Source organism: Phyllostomus hastatus, unplaced genomic scaffold (genome assembly GCF_019186645.2).
Source record: "Phyllostomus hastatus isolate PE091 unplaced genomic scaffold, TTU_PhHast_1.1 phas_contig_2248, whole genome shotgun sequence".
Lineage (NCBI taxonomy): Eukaryota > Metazoa > Chordata > Mammalia > Chiroptera > Phyllostomidae > Phyllostomus > Phyllostomus hastatus.
In genome coordinates, this window is record NW_025333761.1 from 310,195 (window position 1) to 332,416 (window position 22,222).

At 37.8% G+C, this 22,222-nt stretch overlaps 1 protein-coding gene across 11 annotated transcripts in view; it reads left to right on the plus strand.

Annotated features, from left to right (window-relative positions):
* The window catches only part of CR2 (complement C3d receptor 2), a 35,067-nt gene extending 21,707 nt beyond the window's left edge, over positions 1–13,360 (plus strand). For 10 of the 11 annotated variants that reach the window (XM_045837660.1, XM_045837652.1, XM_045837654.1 and 7 more), the window contains 7 exons: positions 42–434; positions 1,411–1,596; positions 3,443–3,631; positions 4,278–4,301; positions 4,989–5,064; positions 9,731–9,839; positions 12,601–13,360. In XM_045837660.1, coding sequence (XP_045693616.1) covers positions 42–434; positions 1,411–1,596; positions 3,443–3,631; positions 4,278–4,301; positions 4,989–5,064; positions 9,731–9,824 — 962 coding nt within the window. In that variant the 3' untranslated portion in view covers positions 9,825–9,839; positions 12,601–13,360. Of the gene's footprint in view, positions 1–41; positions 435–1,410; positions 1,597–3,442; positions 3,632–4,277; positions 4,302–4,988; positions 5,065–9,730; positions 9,840–11,883; positions 11,932–12,600 lie in introns of all 11 variants that reach the window. The other variant, XR_006785551.1, reaches the window with a different exon arrangement.
* The last annotated feature ends 8,862 nt before the right edge of the window (positions 13,361–22,222 follow it).

The following is a 22,222-nucleotide window of genomic DNA, read 5'->3' on the forward strand; positions in this document are numbered from 1 at the left end:
GTGTACTTGCTAAAGCAGAACTTCCTGAATCTCTTCTGCAGCTATTCACTGCCCACCTCCACCAGTGACTGACAATGGGAGGCACACCGGTGTGATGGCAGAACACTTTCTGTATGGAACTGAAATCTCTTATGAATGTGACCAAGGATTCTCTCTTCTGGGAGAGAAAACTATACGATGCATAAGTGATTCTAAAGGACATGGATCTTGGAATAGACCACCCCCACAGTGCTTAAAACCTCATCCTGTGACCCATTGCTCTAACCCAGAAGTCAAACATGGATACATACTTAATAAAACTCACTCATCATATTCCCACAATGACATTGTGTATGTTGCCTGCAACCCTGGCTTCATCATAAATGGCAGTGAGCTGATTAAGTGTCATACCAATAACAAATGGGTGCCAGGTGTACCAACTTGTATCAAAATGGGTAAGTTATTTTAGGATATTAACTATAGGATGGTGCTCAATATAAGGACAAAGATTTTTAAATCTGCACTTGCTTGCTATTTGACTTAAAGAAAAGCATGTAAAAGCTTGCTTAAGAAGATACCTGTCTTATCTTCTCACCCAATTCTTTTTTCTTCTCTTTATAAGTGGATTGAGCTAAATATATGAAAGGACAATGGTTAATTGGTAAATGGTTATTGTCTACAAAATTTATTTTGTTACTAAATTAGAATGATAAGAACATACCTACCATTGAGGGGGGTGGTCAAAGGTGTGGCTTGATAATTGGATATTTAAGGCTGTAAGACCAGCCAGAAAGAGAACTTTGCATATTCTGAGGAGTGAAGCTGGCCTTTGGACTCTTTGAATTCTCTCTCTTGTAATTGTAGTTATCATTTGTCTGTTTTATTTCTGTCAGTGACTAGGTGACTATGTACAATAGAGGGTGGCAATTAGTGACCCAAGAACTGAATTTAAGTCACCAGAATGGTTCTCTTTGGCCAACATAATATTCTCATTTTAAGTGAAGCACATGTTTACAGCTCAAGATAAATGTTGAACCTCTGATTTATTAAGGGTTCCCTCTGCTCACCTGCCAGGCAGCAGTTGCTTGAATTGGCCTTTGGCTGTCATTTTTAGAAGGGCAGGTTCTTTCTTCTTTGTGGTCTCTAAAGGGGAAAGTGAAGACTACTATTGGTTGATAGATTACAATTGTGGGCTGCAGCCATAGGTGTTTCATTATCTTACTTTTGACATTTTTCTTCAGATTGTGTACAACATACATAGACAGTGCAAATCTCTGTCCAGTGCTGCTTGGTTTGGGTGGAAGGGATATGACTAGATACCAATTAGTTGGCTTGTTGCCTGCCCTCTTTCTGTATGGCCATCACTCACAGAAAGTGTTGGCTATGTGTTCCTCTGCACTAAACTAAAGACCCTTTTTATTGGTGTCTAAGCCCTCATAGGATGTCAACCTCCATTTAAGATCCCCAATGGGAATCACACTGGTGGAGATACAGCTCGATTTTATGCTGGAAGGTCAGTCCTGTACAGCTGTGATGAAGGCTACCTGCTGGTGGGAGACGCACGTCTTTATTGCACACGTGAGGGAACATGGAGTCACCCTGCCCCTTTTTGTAAAGGTGCATTATCTACTTAATATTTTAAATTTGTTCTGAATAGATATATTTAGTTAGGAACTTTCAATTTAGAAGCAGCAAATAAATGTTTAATTAGATTATTTAATTAAGTGCATTTTAATTAGATTAATATATTAATTAACCTAACTACCACAAAATAAGAAAAATGACTGTGTGTGTAGTTTATTGGATGAGTGATCAATTATGTAATCCTTTAAATATAGAAAGTTGAAATGTTTATATAAATTAAACAACCAAAGTGTATTACACTGTGATAACAATTATGGTAAGTATGCATCTGACAAAACACTGATGAAAAAGTACAGTGACATTTTTCAGTGTATTTCCTTTGTGTGATGATGGAATTATGAGTATATATTTTTTATAACAGCTTCAGAATGTCATTTCATTAGGCACATAGAATATGAGGAGTGAGTTAAAATGAGGGGGGACCCAAAAAACCTAGACCTTATTTATTAAAAAATTGTGTATTTATTTTTACTTGTTTAAACTTCACTCACCTTCAAAGCACTCTCCATTTGATGCAGTACACCTATTGAGACATTTTTTCCACTACTCAAAACAGTTTTTGAACTCATCAATTTGAGTGCCTTTTAGTGCTTTTATTTTTTGTTTCACCTCTTCCACATTGGCAAAATGTTTCTCTTTGAGGACTTTTTTCAGCCAGGGAAACAAAAAATAGTCACTCGAGGTGAGATCAGGTGAATAGGGAGGGTGAGGTATGGGGGTCATGCCATTTTTGGACAAAAACTGCTGACTACTCAGCGATGTGTGGGCAGGTACACCTGTAAATCACCCATCATGAAATGGGCAAATGTGTTGAAAGAGTTAAAAAAATTCAGAGGCTGCCCTGGCTGGCATAGCTCAGTGGATTGAGCACGGGCTGCAAACCAAAAGTGTCGCATGTTCGATTCCCAGTCAGGGCACATGCCTTCGTTGCAGGCCATGACCCCCAGCAACCACACATTGATGTCTCTCTCTCTCTCTCTCTCTCTCTCTCTCTCTCTCTCTCTCTCTCTGTCTCTTTTTCTCTCTCTTTCTCCCTCCCTTCCCTCTCTAAAAATAAATAAATAAAATCTTTAAAAAAAAATTCAGAGGCTGAACGTAGCCTCTCATAACAACATCAGCTGGTACACTGATACAGATGGGTTCCTAGAACACTCACATAGTAGGGGAAGCCTGTACTACAAGGGGTCCATTCTCCAGAAGATAATTACAACTTTGGGATCCCTCCTCATGTACATTTGGTGATCACTTTTTCCTGTGTGTCTAACACTGTACACAGAATTTTGAGTGCATTGTCATTTAGCCTTTTTGAGAACCATATGAAGTTGGTACGATTTTTATTTTTATATTAGAGATTAAGTCTCAGTAGAATGAAGAGATTTGTAACTTTTCCAAAGTCACACATTAGGAAGGCCTAGTACCAGGAATCAAATCCAAAAATCTCCCAGTATTGACCCCTACACTGAAGAGATGAAAGAAAAAAGGAGGAAGCATGTACATGTATGAATTGGAGAGTAAGAGTTGACAGTAATAAAACAGTAATTCAGAATTCCTACCCATTTAGCCCTCACAATTTCCCTGACAAGTCATTAAAATTAACCAGCTATTAGTTTAGAAACTAAATCACAAGGAAGGAAAGTAATCCTGGTTTAAATTACGTAGAGGTTATTGAGATAGATGGCTGACACTGAAAGACTCTACCTATGTTATCTTTGTTTTTCAGTCAGACTTTACTTACTGAGATGAACTAAGTTGGTTTTGTAAAACTTTTCATTAGGGGCATAATCTACTTCATTGCTAAATTCGATTTCTTTGATTTCAGAGGTAAACTGTAGCTTCCCAGAGTATATGAATGGAATGCAGAAGGGGCTGGAGTCTGGGAAAAAGTATCAGTATGGTGCAATTGTTACTTTGGAGTGTGAAGAAGGGTATACCCTGGAAGGCAGTCCCCAGAGCCAGTGCCAGGAGGATCATGGATGGAACCCTCCCCTGGCTGTTTGCAGATCACAAGGTAAGTATAAGGGACTTTGCTGGCACTTGTCTCACTGGAGGGAAGTGACTGAGGGATACCCCTCAATGTTAGGGACTCCTGGGTTTTAAGTTGAACTAGGCCTGTAACCGGTGGTACAGTAATAGACAAAATTTTAGTTGGTTGTGTATTCTAGAAAAAGCAAAGCTTTCTGAGGATGAGGGAAGTAAAGAAAGAAAGAGGAACACTTACTTAAAGGGTACAAAACTCACGACCTTCCATTTTGTAAGGGGCTGCTGCTGAGACTTCCCTTGTTGCTGTCTTGATTTATAAGGGCTTACCAATTTGACAGGGACCTCAAAAAATATGTTAACAAACTAGTCACAGCAGTTAATAATTGCATTCCAACCTGAGAAATCCCTTGACTATATTGTTTTTTTAGTTAGTGAACGACCCCAACTTACTTAATTAAAAAAGTGAAAACTCAACAAGTTCAATGAGTTGCAATATAAGAAATGAGGAAAGAGTGGGTAAACCTAAGGTTCCAATTCATCCTTTAAAGTAGACTTAGAGAGAGAGGAATGTTAACCTAGAGAGAATGCTAACTTCGGGAGAGTGCTGTGGGACTTTGGGCTATATTGATTCATGCAACTAGATTAATATGTTCACAATTTTGGATTTTCCTTAGGCTCACTTGCTCCTCTTCTTAGTGGTAAGTTTTCTTAAATAATTAAGAATCATTTTAATGATTTATAAAAAAATTATATAAAATTTGAGGTCTTACATTCTGCCTGTTACCATTGGTTCTCTTCAACTCATAAGAAATTATCTTTTTTTGGCATTTTAAGGAAATTTTAATGTGCCCTTCACTTTGAAAACTGTCACTTTTGGATAGAATTGAATAAATAATTTCAATATCCAGCTATTCCCAGTTTTTAAGTTGAAAGTTTGGTCTATATTTACTCTTGGTCTTTTGCATGATCTGGCACTATCAAAATATGCTGGCTTATTCTACAACAGAAAATATTTTCACAACTGAGAATTAAATGTTGTCATGCAAAGTCATAGGATCCTAATGTCCCCAGCTCCTAACTTTACCTCAGTGACAAGAATATTACTAGTAAAATGGAAAGGGACAGAGAAGCCCAACAGAACTTGACTGGAACCCTGGGGTCAAATGCTTGATGCTTTAGATAAACAGTGGAATGTATTGTATCAGAAAAACCGTAATTAGGCCAAGTATGATTATTTAGGAATTCTATATTTATATGGCGAGGAAATGGTAAGTATGAAAGTAGCATGCCATATTCTCCTTCACTAGGAATAATCTCCATAGTCACTTCAAAACTTTATAGGTAACATTTTCCTGCCATTTGATACATGCTGTTTTGTTTTCTAGGTCTTTCTGCAGGTTTTGTGATTCTTATCTGCTTGATGTGTGTCGTCTTACACATGATATTAAAATACAGAGTACAGTAAGTTCAATGTATGCTTAACCAAAATTCACTACAGGTTTCAGCTTCTTGCCTGAAACTAAACACAGAAGCACAAGTTACAAGAAAGGAATATAGTAATGTGAGAACTGGAATACAATGTCTTATGCTATGTATAGGAAGCCCTATCTGTAAGATCTTAAAAGATATTGAACATTTATTTCAATGGCTTATAATCAAATGATACATTATAAAAATTCTAGAAAACAGAAAGAGAAAATCCTAGAGGTAACAACTATAGATATTTTGGTATATTCCTATCTGATCTTTTTCTCATACTCTTTTTCTCTTTGCTCTTCTTAAACTAAAATTACCAAAATTTACTTTGGTAGTATAGTCCCTCTGCCTAATATTTTTTACTTTGCACATTTACATTCTTTGTATCTTTACATCATGCTTTCTTTTTTATGAAATAATAGTACATTGTTCTATTATGTGTATTTCTGCATTGTGGAAATGTAGGTGGTTTCCACATTGATCTTAATAATAAAGATATGAGGAATACCTTTTAATAAATTTCACATGTACTTATTTCAAGTGCTTATATTTCTGGAGTTAGTACGGATAAATGTATGATGTTTTAAGATATTTGATAAATATTGCAAGTGATTTTCCAGAAAGTTTGTTCTAACTTGACCAAATATCAAATGATTAATATATTTGTGTTTGTTGTATTTGTGTATGTATTTCTGTATGTTGTGCTTCTGGACTCCTTTTTCTGCTTTATTGATATGTCCATTTTATCAAAACCACTTTGTGTTGCCCTAACCATATTGGCGGCATCATCCTACAAACCCCAAAAGTTACCGGTTTGATTCCCAGTCATGGCATATGCTTGAGTTATGGGGATCTGTGCTTTGCCCTGTCAGGCACTTACAGAAAGCAGAAGGCAGAAGGCAATCAATTGATATTTTTCTCTCACATCGATATTTCTTTCCCTCTTATTCTCCCTCCCTTCCTGTCTCTCTACAGTAAAATTTTTAAAGAAAAAAAAGCTACTTTGTATTTAATAAGTATGGCTTTCTACTATTCTACTCTTTGGTTGGACAGGAATCCCCTCACTGTATATATTTTTTAAGAATATTTTCCTCTATTGTCTTATGTTTGTTCTTTCAGGTAACTTTTTGATCATTTGTCATTTTCTAAAAACATATATGATGTGATTTCATTTATATGTATAGATTATTTTGTAAGAAATTTATCTTTTCTGTAAGGTCTTCCTATTCAGAAACGTACTAGGCCTTTTTTCTTTTCAGGTAATCATTCACTCAGTTGTTGTTTTCATAACTACTTAAGTATATTACTAGGTTTCTATGTTTTGTTATGTATTACTATACAGTATTTAGACATACCAGTACTGGCTTTTGATTTATTAATTTTTAATACATTTGAATCTATAATGTTGCCAAAGTATGTCATGTAACGTTTGGTGAGGATGCAAAACAAATAATCAGTATTTGAGATTTTTGATCAGAAAAATTTCCACATTGAAGAAGTTTTTTGTTCTTGTTGTTGTTGTTGCTTCTCTGTCTTTTGGCAAAATCAAGTGAAGGAGCTGTTTTAGGTGAGATTTAAGAGAGTGTAGACAAAAATGGAAAGTTCATACAGGCAGAAGGAGCCATTTGAGTAAAGACCCAGAGGCTCATCATTCTACCATTTACTCTGAGAACAAATAAACAGTTTGACGCGACTGGGAAATAGGTGAAGGTGGCACATGTTAAGGTGGAGGCAATGGAATAAAAGTCCTATTTGACACATAAGTCTGGTGGGAATTACAGGATATTCTGGCATGTGCAAAGGATATATTATTAGCAAATGACACCATCATGTATCAGTCTTGGAATGTTCTTTGTGCATAAGTTCTTATGTACTATACATGACTGTTAGCGAAGATAATCAGATGAAGTCTTACTAAGTCTCAAATTCCAGTGGAATGGCCAGGTCACATCACCCCAAACATATCACTCACAAACTCCAGCAAAAGTTTCTTTAATATACCAAGTGATCTGGATCTTTTATTTAGCATACAACCAGTACCATGTGATTACATTGTTCACAGTTGTATGTCTAGTCTAGATATCAGACAAAAAGGGACTACATTGAAACTATGCAATGATAGCATCGATGAACCTGAGTAGTTTGTTGTAAGCCTGGGAGGGCCCAAGCAGGACAGGCCTGGCAAGGGTCTACAATTGGAATGTGCTTCAGACCATTGTGTTTGCCAGAGAATGATGCTTTGAGTGACTTCAGGAGAGAGGGGATTCTTTGATCAAATAAGATGGAAAAATACTGCATACTATATTTTTCTCATGGAGATTCACAATCACCATGAGAATAAAGTCCTGTAATAAAGAAGCTAGTTAATGTTTTTTAAACTGGAATTTCCCAAACTAATTTGACTGCACAACCTTTTTTTTCTCACATAATGCTTTTAACATCCCTTGGAACTGACCTACATTTAATAGACAATTTGGGAATCTAGAAAGGTGGTCAGGAGCTAAATCATCAAAAGCCTGCAGGCTGTAACAGGGAGTTGTGGTTTATTTTATAGGAATTTAAGCAAGGAAAAAATATGTTCAGATTTGCATTTTCATAAAGTAGCAGGATTGAGTCATCAGCCAAAGCAGCAGTGGCAGGGATCAAGAAGATAGAACAGATGTAAGAGAAATCTTCACTGTTAAGACTACAAGATTCCCAGAACTGTGTATCCTTTTGAATGTAAGGAAAGGGGGGCACAGAGACTGAGTCAAGAAGAGGTCACTGGGTGGTCCTAGTGTTAGACCAAAAAGGGAGAGGGACAGGTTTGTGGGGGAAGTTGATGCGTTCAGTTCTGACCATGCCACTTTGTGGCACCTGTGATGTAGGGCTCAAGAGAGGGGCCTGGACTTGGGTAGGTGACATTTAACTCAAAGATGAAGCTTTGGGACGAGAAAGAACATCAAAGATAAAAATAGGGATGAAACCAATTTCAGAAGGACTGTAATGTTTAAAAGGCAAGAGGGGAAGGAACAGTCATAGGTAGGAAGAAAGTTAGGAGAGAGTACTTTCACAGAATTGAAGAGAGAAAAGGGTCTCAAGAAAAAAAAATAGGATGTCATTTGCATGACTTTCCTCACAGGAAGTTAAGAGATAATTTTAGCCAAGAGTAATTGCAAATTTAAATAAATAGAAAATGTGGTCTCTATCTCTTTCCTTCATTCTCCTTCCTAAGCTTGCTATCAGGGCATAGCATGTGTAAGGGAATTTTCAACCTTTGGAAATGCCTACAAACTCAAATAATTCGTAGTGTTCCAGTCTGATTATTATTAATTTTATTAGCATAATTATAGCACATGCTATTATTTAAGTGTCTCAACTGATATGAACCAAATTCAATTTATTTTTTGAAAGTTGATATAGACATTTGAGCTGCCTTGAATACTTCTTGTAAATGAGATGAATAATCATTTTGAAATGGATGGAGAGCGGGATTATAGCTGGGGTGGGGGGAGGGGAGGTTGGGGGTGGACAATTGAGCAAAAAGCAAAAAGACTCATGGACATGGACAGCAGTGTGGTGATGCTGGGGACTATGGGTCATAAGGGGACTAAATGGTAATAAAAAATAAAAACAAAAAATTTAAAAAATTAAAAATTAAAATGATGTCTTTCATGAGCATGGACAATGGTGTGGGGATTGACTGAGAGAGTTGGGACATGTGCTTGGTGGAGGGGGACAAAGGTGGAAAATTAAGACAACTATAATAGCATTAAAATTAAAATATTTAAATAAAAAAATAAAAAATATTCAATAAAATGGATGCCCTGTAACAAAACTAAATGTTTATAAAAATCACCTAAACATTTGAAGGGGAAACTATGCTATTATTTTCTAGGTCTTTAATATATTTTGATAAAATATAAATATCACATTGACCTAAAATTACCATTTCATAATATTCTTAATGGATCTTCCTATACGCTGTCTCTTAAATATGGTAGTGAGAGGCATGCTGTAAATAACCTTAGAAGTAATTTTTCTTTCCCAGTAATTATGTAATACTTTATGTAATACTTTCTGAGTTCTACATGGTATTATGATCACATTTCTTGCCCTTTGCTAATTTCAGCAAAGTGGTTTTAGAAGCACCAGAAAGTATATGTGCTTTCAAAGACAAAAAGTAAAAATGTCCTCAAAAATCATATAAAACTTTAGTGCTGTATGATCATGTAAGGATTTTGAATTAAGTATCAAATATAAAACCTTTCTTTTAAATTAGAAAGATTATGTCCCAAAAAGGTAAACCTATAATCATATCCTAAAAAAAAGACTAATTTTTTTCCAAACTGGTGGTTATAGTTATTAGTAATTAAAAGTCCTGGTTCTCATAGAAAGCTGCCTAGTCTCAACTTTTGACTTGGACACTTGGCAACCTAGTAAGTTATTTATTTTTATGGGCCTTTCCCCCCAAAATGGGGGTTTTAGTGATTATTTTATAAGCTATTTAGGACAATGGAATCATTGGAATGATTCCATTGGAATCATTGGAATCATCCATGACACGTACTTACCATGTATTGGGAATCATGGAAAGAAGACAACTGTTACATGTTTATAGCAATCATAGTGAATAAGTAAAAATTTTACTTTTCTTTCTTCTTTCATTTAGCAATTATTATACAAATAAAAGCCCTACAAAAGAAGATCTTCATTTAGAAACGCGAGAAGTCTATTCTATTGATCCATACAACCCAGCAAGCTAACCAGAAGATAAACTGGTATCTAATGAAAATAAAATATTTTTATTAATTTCTATGTCAAAATGTCCTTCAAATTCTATTTATCAGTAAGCATAGTACTAAGTATGTATGGTTCTATTGCACAATTTTAAAATAATCTTGCATAGAAATTGTTACTTAGGTCATACTGCCAATTAATGTTCCTGTTATTTTTTATTCACTTAGCCATTCAACAAATACTTGAATAAATAACAAAATGATTGAGAATATTATCAATAAGAAGATGGTATTATGAAAACAAAAAGAAAACAGGAAAAGGGGATAGGTAGGGCAAGGTGGTTAAAGAGGAACTTCTTACTGAGAAAATGGCATTTGAGCAAAGACTAGAGTGAAGTAAGGAGCCATCCATGTGGGAGAAGAACATTCCAGGAAGAAAGATCAGTAAGGGCAAAGATCATAATGTGTTATGTGCATGCTGTGGCCAGAATGGCTTAGTATGTACTAACTAAGGAACAAAGTGATAGAGATGAACTCAGAGAGGTAAGGGAAGGAGGGTAAGGATGAATGATCATGTAGAGTGTGCTAGGTCATTCAGTGAATTTGGGGTTTATTTTGAGATGGGAACCATTGGAAGTGTTAAGCAGAGAAGCAAATTATCATTGTAACTGCTGTGTTAAGAACAGAGTGTAGGAAGCCAAGGGCAGGATGATGGGGAATCAGTGAGGACTCTACCACAATAATGCAGGCAGTGAGTGGCTACCACCAAGCTGGTGAGAAGAGGTCAAGTTCTGCATGCACTTTCAGGATTGTGACAGTAGGATTTGTTGCCAGTTTGTGTCAGAATATGAAAGAAAAGGAGGAATCAATAACAATACAAGTGTATTTTGGCCTGACAAAGTGGAAATATAGAACTGCCATCAATTAAAATGCCAGAGAATTTGAAAGCAGGATTTGCAAGATAAACCAGGAGTTCCACTTTGAAGATGTTAAGTATGAAATATCAAATAGACATCCAAGTAGAAGTGCCAGAAAGGCAGCTGGATATACAAAATAGGTCCAGGCTCAAGATGCAAATTTGGGCCCTGACAGTGTATGGATTTACATATGAACAAGATCAACTAAGATCCCCAAGGGTGAGAAGGAGGCTAGGGAAGAAAAAAGGTCCAAGGGCTGAGCCTTGGATCCTCCAACATTAGGAGTCACGGATTAAGAAGGAACCAACAAAGAAGCCAAGAATCCTTGATACAAGAGGAAACCACCTGAGTGTGGTAGTCTAGAAGTCATATGAATAAAGAACTGCAAGGAGGTAACTCTGTCAAATGCTGCTGATAGATCAAGAAAATGAGTAGTGAAACTGCCCATTGCATTGAGCTGTACAACACTTGTTGGTAAACTTGACAAGAACTGTTTTGGTGGAGAGGAAGGAAGCAAGACCTTGACTGAAGTGAACTTAAGAGAAAATGAAAGAAAAATTGGAGACATCAATTAAGACAACTCTTTCAAGGAGTTGTTCTGGGTGGAAGAGCAGATAAGTACAGTGATGACAAGAATAAGAAAGAAACCAAGAGATATACTTTTAAGAATGGAGAAATGGCAGCTGCACTGCTATTCCTGTGTGCTGCTGCGAATGATCTAGGAGAAAGTGGGAAAATGATGGCAAAAAAGGGCAGAATTGCTGGAGCAATGTCTGGGTCAGCTAGAAGGAACAGTATCTAGGGCACAAGCAGGGTGGTGTAGACCTCAGACAGGAGCATGGCCTTAGGAACAGGAGGGAAAGCACAACATATGGGTGCAGATGAAGGCAGGTGGGGAGGTGTGATGGTGAATGCATGTGTGGAAGTTCTCTTCTGATGATTCTGTTTTCCCACTGACTAGAAAGTAAAATGATCAGCTGAGAAGAAGACTGAGAAAGGAGATGATAGAGATTTAAGGAGTAAGGCAAAGGCATTAAGTAGCCACCCTGCATTGGCAGGCAACAGCAAGGGTCCCCCTGAGGTTTCCAGGAGTAAATGGGAGTGAACAGTTGAAGGTTTATTGTGTGCAGGCATTACACTGACAGTCTCTCATGCCTTACCTTGTTTAGCCCTGATACATCACTGAAAGTTGAGTATTGTCCCAAGATAATACCAAGGTGAGCCGATAATATCTGAGATGAGAAAGCCAGGGCTAAATGTTTCTCTTGATCATGGTTTTGGGGTCAGTAATTGACAAAAGTAGAATCCAAGTTCAAATCTGACTTCAAACTGCTTTCTTTTACATAATCTATAAAATACAGATATCATCTCTGACCTCTTGTAACTTTAATAGTAAAATTAAAAATAGGACACATACATATCATAGTGTAAGAATACATTGAGTAAACAAGATACAGAAAAACAGCTCTGGCAGTGGAGCAAGAAAAGGTAACTTGCTATGGGAGAGTCAGAACAAAAGGGTTGAGAATAGCATCAGGCCATGGCAGAGTGATCTCTAAATTGAAAGTCATGGGGATTCAAAGTAAAGCTATAACAGAAACATTAGTTAAATGAATATTTGAATAAGTGAGAATGAGACTATTGCTTCAGTTCTTCCTCACTTTTATTCATATTTATCAATATAAAATTTAAGTTATTTGTTTTATATCATGTTATCTGAAGAAAGACCTCTTAATAGAATGATGTCTTCTTATAGGCTTGATGCTTCATTGGTTGTAGCACTTATAATTAGTATATGCAGAGAATGTTACCACTCCCATTATTTAAAGTTTGATTTGTACCAATGTTATTTGTGCTGCTACTTAAATACAAATTATCTATTTCAGTGTGCCTTCTTGCTTGGAATCCAACTGAATGTGGATTGGAAAGAAAGCATTTGAACATCAGCAAGTAATGAGTACAATATGAATGAAACAATTTCATAAGCTATTTCTTCCTATTTGCACTTATTTTGAAGCAAAACAAAGAAAGTTTGCTTGATGGTAAAGATGGGAGCCTGGTTTCACTGCCACCTGCTCTTCAAGGTGTTTTTGAAGCATCATCTGTGATGTGCCTGGAGCCAGGCTGGGGCTGTAATCAATTATGTAGCTCTGAAAGTGTCACCGTTTTAAGGAAGGCACTAAAATGAACTGTCCTTCTATGTACACTCTTCTTTTTGTAATTAGCATGCTTACTGTTACCATATACTTTTGGTTATGGTGTGGTTTTAATTTCCTGTGGCTAGTATGGGCATACCTTTGTTGGGAAGTCTGATTTTATTTTAATATGGTTAAACATATATTTTCAGATATGGTTAAACATTTCACTTCTATTTCCACTTGGTTTGAATTTTTCTCATATTGCCTTTGGTTATTGGGTATTTGGCAAAGTGTATTGGCTTATTTGTTACCTTTCCATAATCACTCAGTAATTATAATTTGCACAATTTTTTAAGTTATAGAAGTCAAGTTTCAATTCTAACATTTTTGTATGCAATCAATCTGTAGATATTTCCTTGGCAGTTTTGTCAGAAGCTCTAGTTGCTTGTAAAATGTCACTTGATAATATGTACATTAGTTATTCAAATAAATTTTATCTTAAAAAACACTTGCCTTATATGACTTTTATTTCTGATTTCAATGAACTATTGAATATAGACATAGTCAGGGTTTTTAGAGTTCATGATTTAACATTTATGCATTCTAGATCCCTCCTCAACATCTTTTTGGCCAGTCTTAATCTACAAACTCAATTCCTTCATCCTCAAAACTTTCTCTTATATTTGCCTAGCTAACACCTTTCCACAACCCATCACCACACTCTTCCTCTCTGGCCACACTCTAAATCCGATTGTCAATGTTCTCTGTTCCACCATTTCTCTGTTTCCACTACTGAGGAAATAAAACCTTGCTTCCTGACTATCAAGAATTTACTCTCTCCATCTCCTCCCAGACTATGTATGCTGTTTGTGGTCTTTTTAAAAAACTGTGGAAAAAGTAAAAAACATAAAATTTTCTCTCTAAACCCTTTTTAAGTGTACAGTTCAGAAGTGTTGAGTACGTTTACATCATTGTGAAACAGAGCTCTAGACCTTTTCCATCTTAAGAAATTTTTTTCCTTTGAACAAAACAGGTTTATTTTTTAAATTTTATTTAAATTGTTATTGCAGTACAATTTTCTTTTACTCCCATCCCCACCCACTCACCCAGCCCTTCCCTCCTCCCTCCCATTTCCACCTGCCCCTAGTTTTTATCCATGTGTCCTTTATACTCATTCCTGTAAACCCTTCCCCTTTTCCCCTGAAGTTCCCCTGAAATTCCATCTTAAGAAATTAAATGCTATTCTTACTACACAATAACTCCACATTTCCCCGTCCCTCCAGTCTTTGGCAACCATGACTTTACTTTCTGTTTCAATCAATTAACTACTTTAGCTACTTCATATTGGTGGAATCATACAGTATTTGCCTTTTTCGACAAATGTATTTCACTTAGCATAGTGTCTTCAAGGTCCATCCCTATTGTAACATGTTTCAGATTTCTTTCTTTTTTCAGGCTCAATTGCATTTCATTGTACATATATACAACATTGTGTTTATGCATTCATTTGTCCATGAGCATTTGGCTTGCTTTTACCTTGTGGCTGTTGTGAATAATATTGCTGCAAACACAGGTGTGCAAATATCTCTAAGACATTGCTTTCAATTCTTTTGGATATATACCCAGAAGTGGGATGTAGTTCAGCATCTTTTTTTCATTCCTATTTTCATTTTCATTTCTCTATTATCTGTTCATGCACCTCAGGCCAGCTACTGTAATCTACCATGATCTGTAGTATTCATCTTTCTCTTAACAAATGTTGGAAACATCATGGGTAACTCTCAACTTTCTCTTCCTCCACCTCCAAGCTTATCTATATCCACTGTCATTTCCACCAACCACTTTGCACTGATTATACTCTTCTATACCATCCCTTTCTCTTTCCTCCAGGACATTGCTACAATAGTTATATCCTCTCTCATCACTGGCTCCTTTCTACCTGCAAACCTGCATAAGCTAATACACATTCATGTGCAAATCACAAAAATCTACCTCACACTGGTTTGGACCAAAATGGGATTTTATTGTATCACATGACAGAAAAGAGCATGGGTGTGCTGGCTTCAGTCAAAACAGGATTTAATATTGAAACCCCATCCTCAGGAATCTTCCATCCTCTTTTTGCTTTTCTCTGCTGGCCTCAGTCTGTAGTTGACAACTCTAAAAACTGGAAAAATATTTGCTGATAATGACAAGCACACACCTCATCAGCTTAGCATTCCAGAAAAAAACTTTTTCTGTCCAATAATGTCTTCAAAATTCCCTTCATTACCTCTGATTTGTCCAGACACAGGTCATATGTCCCCAACTAAACCACTTACTAGGGCCAGGGCAATGAAATGCCAGATGACAAGGCCTAAGCTGCCTGCACAGGCTCGGAGCTGGGGTAGGATTGATCAACCTCAGTGGTTCTCAAATGGGGTGACTAAGTTTCTGCTGAGGACATTGGCAATGTCTGTAGACATTTTTGGTTGTTACAACTGGAGGAGGGGAGTGTTTGACATCCAGTGGGTAGAAGTCAAAGATACTGTTAAACATCCCCAAGTGCATAGGGAAGCCTCCTACAACAAAGAATAAGCTGTTTCAACATGTCAATAGAGTCAGGGTAGAGAAACCATGGTCTGTGTGAACCATATGGAGCTAAGTTAAAGGGGGAATTTCCTAAAGGATAATCAGAGGACCAATCCCAGATAAAAGGGCTCACTTCAAGCAGCCCAGCTGAAAACAAATCCTCCTCAAACCATCCATGCTTCTCTTTTAAGCTATCCCCCTACCCTTTACCACTAAATTATCTGAAAAAGTGGTTGACCTTAGTTACTTCAATTATTTCACTTATTCACTCAACAAATAATTATATACATCCTTCAGTGTGCTAAACAACGTTTTAGGTCATGGGATGCAGCGGTGATAAAATGAAAGTCCTCATGTAGCTGTCATTCTAGTGAGGAGAAACAGACAATTAAGCAGATTGTCAAATTACAATTGAACAAAGAATATAAATACAATACTTTTAATTATATAAAGCAGTGGAAAAGGAAAGAAAGTTCAATGGGGATGTGCAATTGTTAATAGTGGCCAAGGAAGGCTTTGTAGATGGGGTCACATGTGAGCAAAAGAACCCAAGATGAGGGAGCCATGCAGATAGCTATCGGGCCAGAAAGTGTTCCATGCAAAAAGAACATTAAAAGGAAAACAAACAACTATGCTGGCAACATTTGGAAAAATCCATTAGAAAAGGAAACAGCATGCTGAAGAAAGAGGAGAATTCCTGGAGTGATGTTTTTGAACAAGTAAAAGCAGATGAACTGTCCTGAACTAGCAGACTTGGAGAAGGTAACTTTAGATAATGCTGTGAACAGAAGAACCATAGGTCTTCAGCTGAAGTGAGGAGAGAAGTTTGTGAGAATTTGTTTTGATTGCTTCTATTTTCTCTGAAGAAAAGCAGAAAAACTGTAAACAGATTGAGAATGAATTAGGAGATATGTACATTCAACATCGATTAAAAATATAAAATCATCACTTAATAGAATGACAGAGTAAATGGACTAGGCAAATACAGTAGGAATACTTGCCAGCATTATAATGGTCCACTTGAAATGAGTTGTCTTTAAAGTAAGAGTAGTCATCAGGGATTCATGTTTTTCTCCAGCCATATTCTATTTCTTGGAAACAGGGGCAAAATTATGGAGAATTGACTCTACCCAGGATTATTGTTTGTCTGAAGTGTATCATAAGTGACAGAAGAGCAATGGAGCTGAGGTTGCATGCAAGATAGTGATTACAGTGATAGAACATGGAAATTAACCTGGTAAGGCTGAAAGTGAGGACGAGAAGAGGGTCTGAGGCTGAACGATGGTGGTGAGATCAGTGGGTTGCAGGTACTGCGAAATACAGAGGTTGTTGTGGTCAGGGCAAACTAGAAGGGCAGGACTGGTGGTTGGACAGTGGGAAGACAGAAACTCTGGAAGGTCTGCAGTTATTAATGAGGACAAGTTATAAGGTACTTCCATGGATGTAAGTGGCAGAGTAGAGTGAAGGACCAGATCATCAGCAGAAAATATAAGGCACTGAAAGACCAGGTATTTGGAAATAGCATCACTATGAATATTGAATCACTTGGGAGTATGAATGCCATAAGAGTGCTGAAGGTTGCTGTGAGGTAGGAGCTAAAACCTTCAAGTAATGAGGGGAGACAGCAGAGGCCAGGAGATTAGTGCAAAAGAGATGGTAATGAGTGGTGTATTCTGATAGCTTGTGAGGTAAGGCTAGGGAGTTGAAGCTTCTATTCCCTTTTCATCAGCCTACTGGGATGTTGCTGCTTCTTCCATTGCTCTACTAGGAATGACTTCAAAGGATAATAACAGATCCTTGAAAATATGTTATTAAATGTATTAAAAAAGAGGTGCAAAAAGTGATACGATCAAATATGATAAATATTTTTTGCAGTAAAGTCTTGAAAGAAAGATGAATGGAAACTAATGGAAAATAAAAAACAATTTGCGACACTGTCCTTTCTCATCTTTGAGGGTCAGAGCTAAGACTTGAGTAAAAGAGCCAAATGAAGTAAGACAGTGTCCAGGAATCTATGTGAGCTGACATTATGCATGCTGAATTATATAGGTTTGCTGGATGTTGGGTGTTCATGTGTGAAGTTTCACTCAGTGTACCTTTCCATCATGAGTGCCTTTGCTCCACCATGAGTCTTAGCTATGCATGGAAGACAAAGGAGCTAACACATTTTCTGACATATCTGCTACCGTATCTCTTCAAGTCTCTTCCTACCCCCTCTGTACAGTACTTTATATTTGGAATTCCTGCACCCTCCACACAGCTCATGTCAACTCTTGCTTTAGAAACAGCTGAGTCTTCTTTCTACTAATTTTGAAATCTGGGTTCTAGTCTCAGAGGCTAAAGACCTCTAAAAGTTCATGGTTAGGGCTTATTCTATATAACTGCTTTCCTTTGTAATCCATGTACTTTATTTTATGCATTTAAAAATAATTCTGAGAAGGGATCCATAGGATTAACCAACAGGCAAAAAGATCCATAATACATAAAAATGTTAAATATTTGTTTTCCAAAGAACTTTTTCCTAGAACTTTCCCACATCCCCTGGACCACAGTAAACTCCATCTGTCCCATACCCAAGGCTTTATCAGTTAAAAAAAAAAGGAAAATCTTTTTATGCTTTTTCTTGATCCAGTAACACACACTCTTTCTCTCATATTTGTCTCCTATTGCTGCAGTAACATGTTACCTTGTAGGCACAAATGACACAGATTGATTCTTTACAGTTCTGTTCAGAAGTCTAAAAAGAGTCTGATAGGGCTAAAATCACAGTGTCAGCATGACTGGTGCCTTCCGAACGCTCCAGGGGAGAATTCCTGACTTGCTTTTTCCAGCTTCTAGAGGGGACTGTCATTCCTTGGTTTATGGCAGCATCATTCTATCTGCTTTGGTCATCACTTTCTCCCCCTATGATCTACCTACTTCCTTCCTCTGACCAGGACCCAGTGATTACATTCCCCACCCAGATAATCCAGGGCAATTTCCCCATCTCAAGATTTACAGAACCTCTCATTGTGTAAGGTAACATATTCACAGGTTCTAGGGATTAGGACGTGGACATCCTTAGGGAGCCATTATTCAGGGTACCACACACTCCAACTTCTCCAATCTTTAAACTCTTAACCCCATGCTCCAAATATGTCCCACCCCCATATTTTTAAAAATTGTAATAAACTATAAAACCATTAATTTAGAGTCCTGGAGCAAATTATTATTTTATTTTTCTCACCACTAACTTTAGGAAAAGAAGTAACAAATATCCAATGCACAAGCAAATTTTGTTCATTCCATCTCCACTATCTTCTTTAATTCTCCACTTTTACCTCCACTCAAGACCAATATCAAATCCAAGCTGGGTGATGGCAAAGCCTCCTTGCTAGCCTCTGGGTCTATTCACCCTTTTCTTATTGTAAACTGATCTTCATAAAACAGACATAACTATATCTAAAAATTTCAAATCTAAGTCACTCTCTTTAATGAAAACACCTTTCAATGTCTTGGTATATCTCAGTTCAACATAAAGAAATTAAACCTTCATCCTCCCTCTACACTGTACATGTTGTCTGCAACTGTCACTTCAACACAGACAGCAAGCATGTCATGAGATGACCTACCCACGCAAATTCCTGCAAAGGGCAAAAGTCAGGTGGGAGTGTAAGGCAGCTGAGCTGGGAGAATCCACTTCCTTTGGAACTGCCCATTCAGGCAGGCAGAACACATCAAGGAACTGAAGCTTTGCTAGATTTTGTTTCTGTACATGGGTCCCTAATCTAAGGTGGTCTCTGGGAGGCAAACTCACTGGAAACAGTGTAAATTGCGAGTAAACAAGACCTCGCCCATTAAGGGGAAGCTGTGGTCAAAAGCTTTTTGTCCCGGAGCCCCAACAGCGCTCCCCAGACCCTGAGGGCACAGCCCTGACTGTGGTCTCTGTCCTCTGAGCTGCGTTTTCCCGTGACTTGGATTTTCTTCCAGATTGCATCGGGTTCCTAGAAGTGCTTGGGGAAGATGGGAGACTCCCCTTCGAAGAGCCAGGAGTCTCTCTGGCCTGCAGCAGCGGCGTCCCTTCTCTCCTGCTCCCGAGGAGCCCTCCTGGCGGTTCTGGTACTGCTCGCGCTGCCGGCAGCCTGGGGTGAGACGCCAGCGGAGGTGGGGAGCAGACCCAGAGGGCAAGGCAGCCGCTGGACATTCGGATCCCGGGGTTTTGTTTTCAAAGGGCTGAGCCTGAGAGAGGGCTAGGGCAACGGTGTTCAAACTCTGGGATGCCTTCTGTATACCCAGACCCTCCTTGCCTCTGGGTAAAGGTCGAGTTCCCTTCTGCAGGGTCTTATGTGGTCCCCAGAGCAGAGGAGAGCACAGATGTTAAAATGATGCCAAGCCAAATTCCTATAGCAAGAGAGGCTGGCTGTGTTAGAACCTGTCGCTTATCCTAGTGAAAGAAAAAGTTCTGGAAGGCTGACCAGCCTGGGTGCTAATCCTAAAAACTTCTTAGCTGTGAGGAAAGTTACTATCCCTGCCCGCTTCTGTTTGCTCATTTGTAGAATGGGAATACTGATATCCCTACCTTGTGGTGTTGCTGCAAAATGGCATAAAGCATGCCAAGGGTCTATCTAGCACAGTGCCTGTCAGCTAATTTCTATTCCCCAACCTAGTGGTGCTGTGCACTTTGTTCATGAGGGTGTTTGAACAAGCTGTCCCGGGAGGTGCAGTTTTCACGAGAAACGGCTGCTTTGGGCTATATTCAGCCCACTCATCTCGCACCACCACCACCATCATTAATGTGAACGTAATGAGTGCCTTCTTGAAGACCTATCCCTTGTAGGGCACTTGGTTTTAGAAGAGGTGTGGAAGCTCTGGAACCCTCAGAGTGTAGGTAGCCTCAGGTGGAAGGAGCTGTCGAGTGGTTTACTTAACGTCTGTTTTTACTCATATGTTCAGTACAAAGTACAGCCTGTAATAACTGATGGAAATTTTGGGACCATACCTTTCCTTGCTTCCTTTTAACTTCAGACAGGTAAACAACTTCAAGGAGAACCCTTTTCTTCTTATGTTTGACTTTCCCAGGAGACTTCTTAGTTGCTTGGACTCATTGGCAACATCTCATTTAAGAGACAGTCTTGATTCTTTTTGTGCTGCTTCTTCTTGACAACTGGGGTTGCTCTTTTCTGTCACTAGACACTTTACACTCATTATTTCTCCTCTAAGAAAGGGGGGAAATAAGTGTTCGTGACAGTTCAAGTTACTATTTTATTTCCTACGACATGAAAATCATCCCAAGTAAGTTAAGTAATCTGTTACCAGTGCATAGAAATCGTTGTGGACCTTGTGAGTATCTGGCTCACGTCTTACTAGAATGTTCTTATAGTTTGCCCATGTTTACTAAGTTACTGTTATAGAAAAATCCCAGACACTATTAAGTGCAAAAAAATATTTATTAAGGTTATCACAATAACCTCCTAATGTGGAACTACCTAAACCAAACTAACGAGTGATTTACCTGCCAAAATAATTTAAATAGAGAAAATGCTGCTGGAATGCTGACAATATCTGAGCTCTTTGGATTGAAAAGAAGCATGGGAGAGCTATGCCTCCAAGGTGAATGCATATAGACCTAGGGGTGGGGTTTTATGAAATTTCTGTGATTAGGAGACCAGGGTTCATGGGTCTTGGATCCATTAAGTCAATTAACATCCCTAATTTTAAGTGTTCATGTATATAAAATGAATGTAATTGACATGGGGTCATCTGAGGGGCCTATTGCAAAAATCCCAATGGGAAATGTATGTGATAGTGTTTCATAACCTGAAAATTCCCAAGCAGGTCCTGAGTAAGATGTCACAAAAGAGAATCTAAAGGCCACAAGATGACTGCAGTGGAGACATCTCAGCTCCAATGATCAGAGAAAGATGAATGGAAGCAGCATGGCTTAAGCAGCACTTTAGAAGTTAATCCAAAGAACAGTTGCACAGGATAATTCACTGAGATATTTGATAAAGTTCATCATACTAAGGAAGCAGTACTAAGATAGTGTTTAATATAAGGCAGTCTCTGTCGCCCTCTCCTGGTTCTCAGGTCAGTTTTCACTGGTCCCCTGCTGCAGAGATGCAAAGTAGAAAGGTGGGGGAGGGAGGGCAGTTTGCTCTGTGTGTTTTCTGAAGTATTTCAGTTTACCTATGCTCAGATAAGAAGTTTCGTGCCTTCTGTTTCCTGGTTATATCCACTGTAACCTTCATGACTGAACAAGTAACTTCCTAATTTTCTTTCATAAAATCACTGCGTGAAATAATTCTAACACTCAATTCAAGCAAACAAGAAAATGGCAAACCTTACAACCCCTCTACACACACAGAACACAAACACACACAGACACAGGTACAAGCTCCTTGTGAGAGGCATTATGGGGAAATAGCACTGTCAGTCTCATCACAACTTATGCAAAACTTGACAGAAACAGAAGTGTTGACATCAAGGAACTACTTGAAATATAGCTTTATATTCATCATTTTTAACAGAGAAACTCACTGTAACTTATTTTGTCCCTTTAGATGTTAGCAAAGATCATATTAAATTATTATTAGCAAAACATCTGTAATGTTTATTTCATTTGTATCCTGTTTCTTTAAATCTCAATTTATATGTAATATAGTAGTATACACATATAATTTATAAATATACAATATCAAATATAAATATTTAATGATAGTATTAACTAATGTGCATAACAACATAAAATTATATTTCTGTTATATGACAAGTTTATACACTTGAATATGTTATATTTATAATCCATAACATATGTAATTAC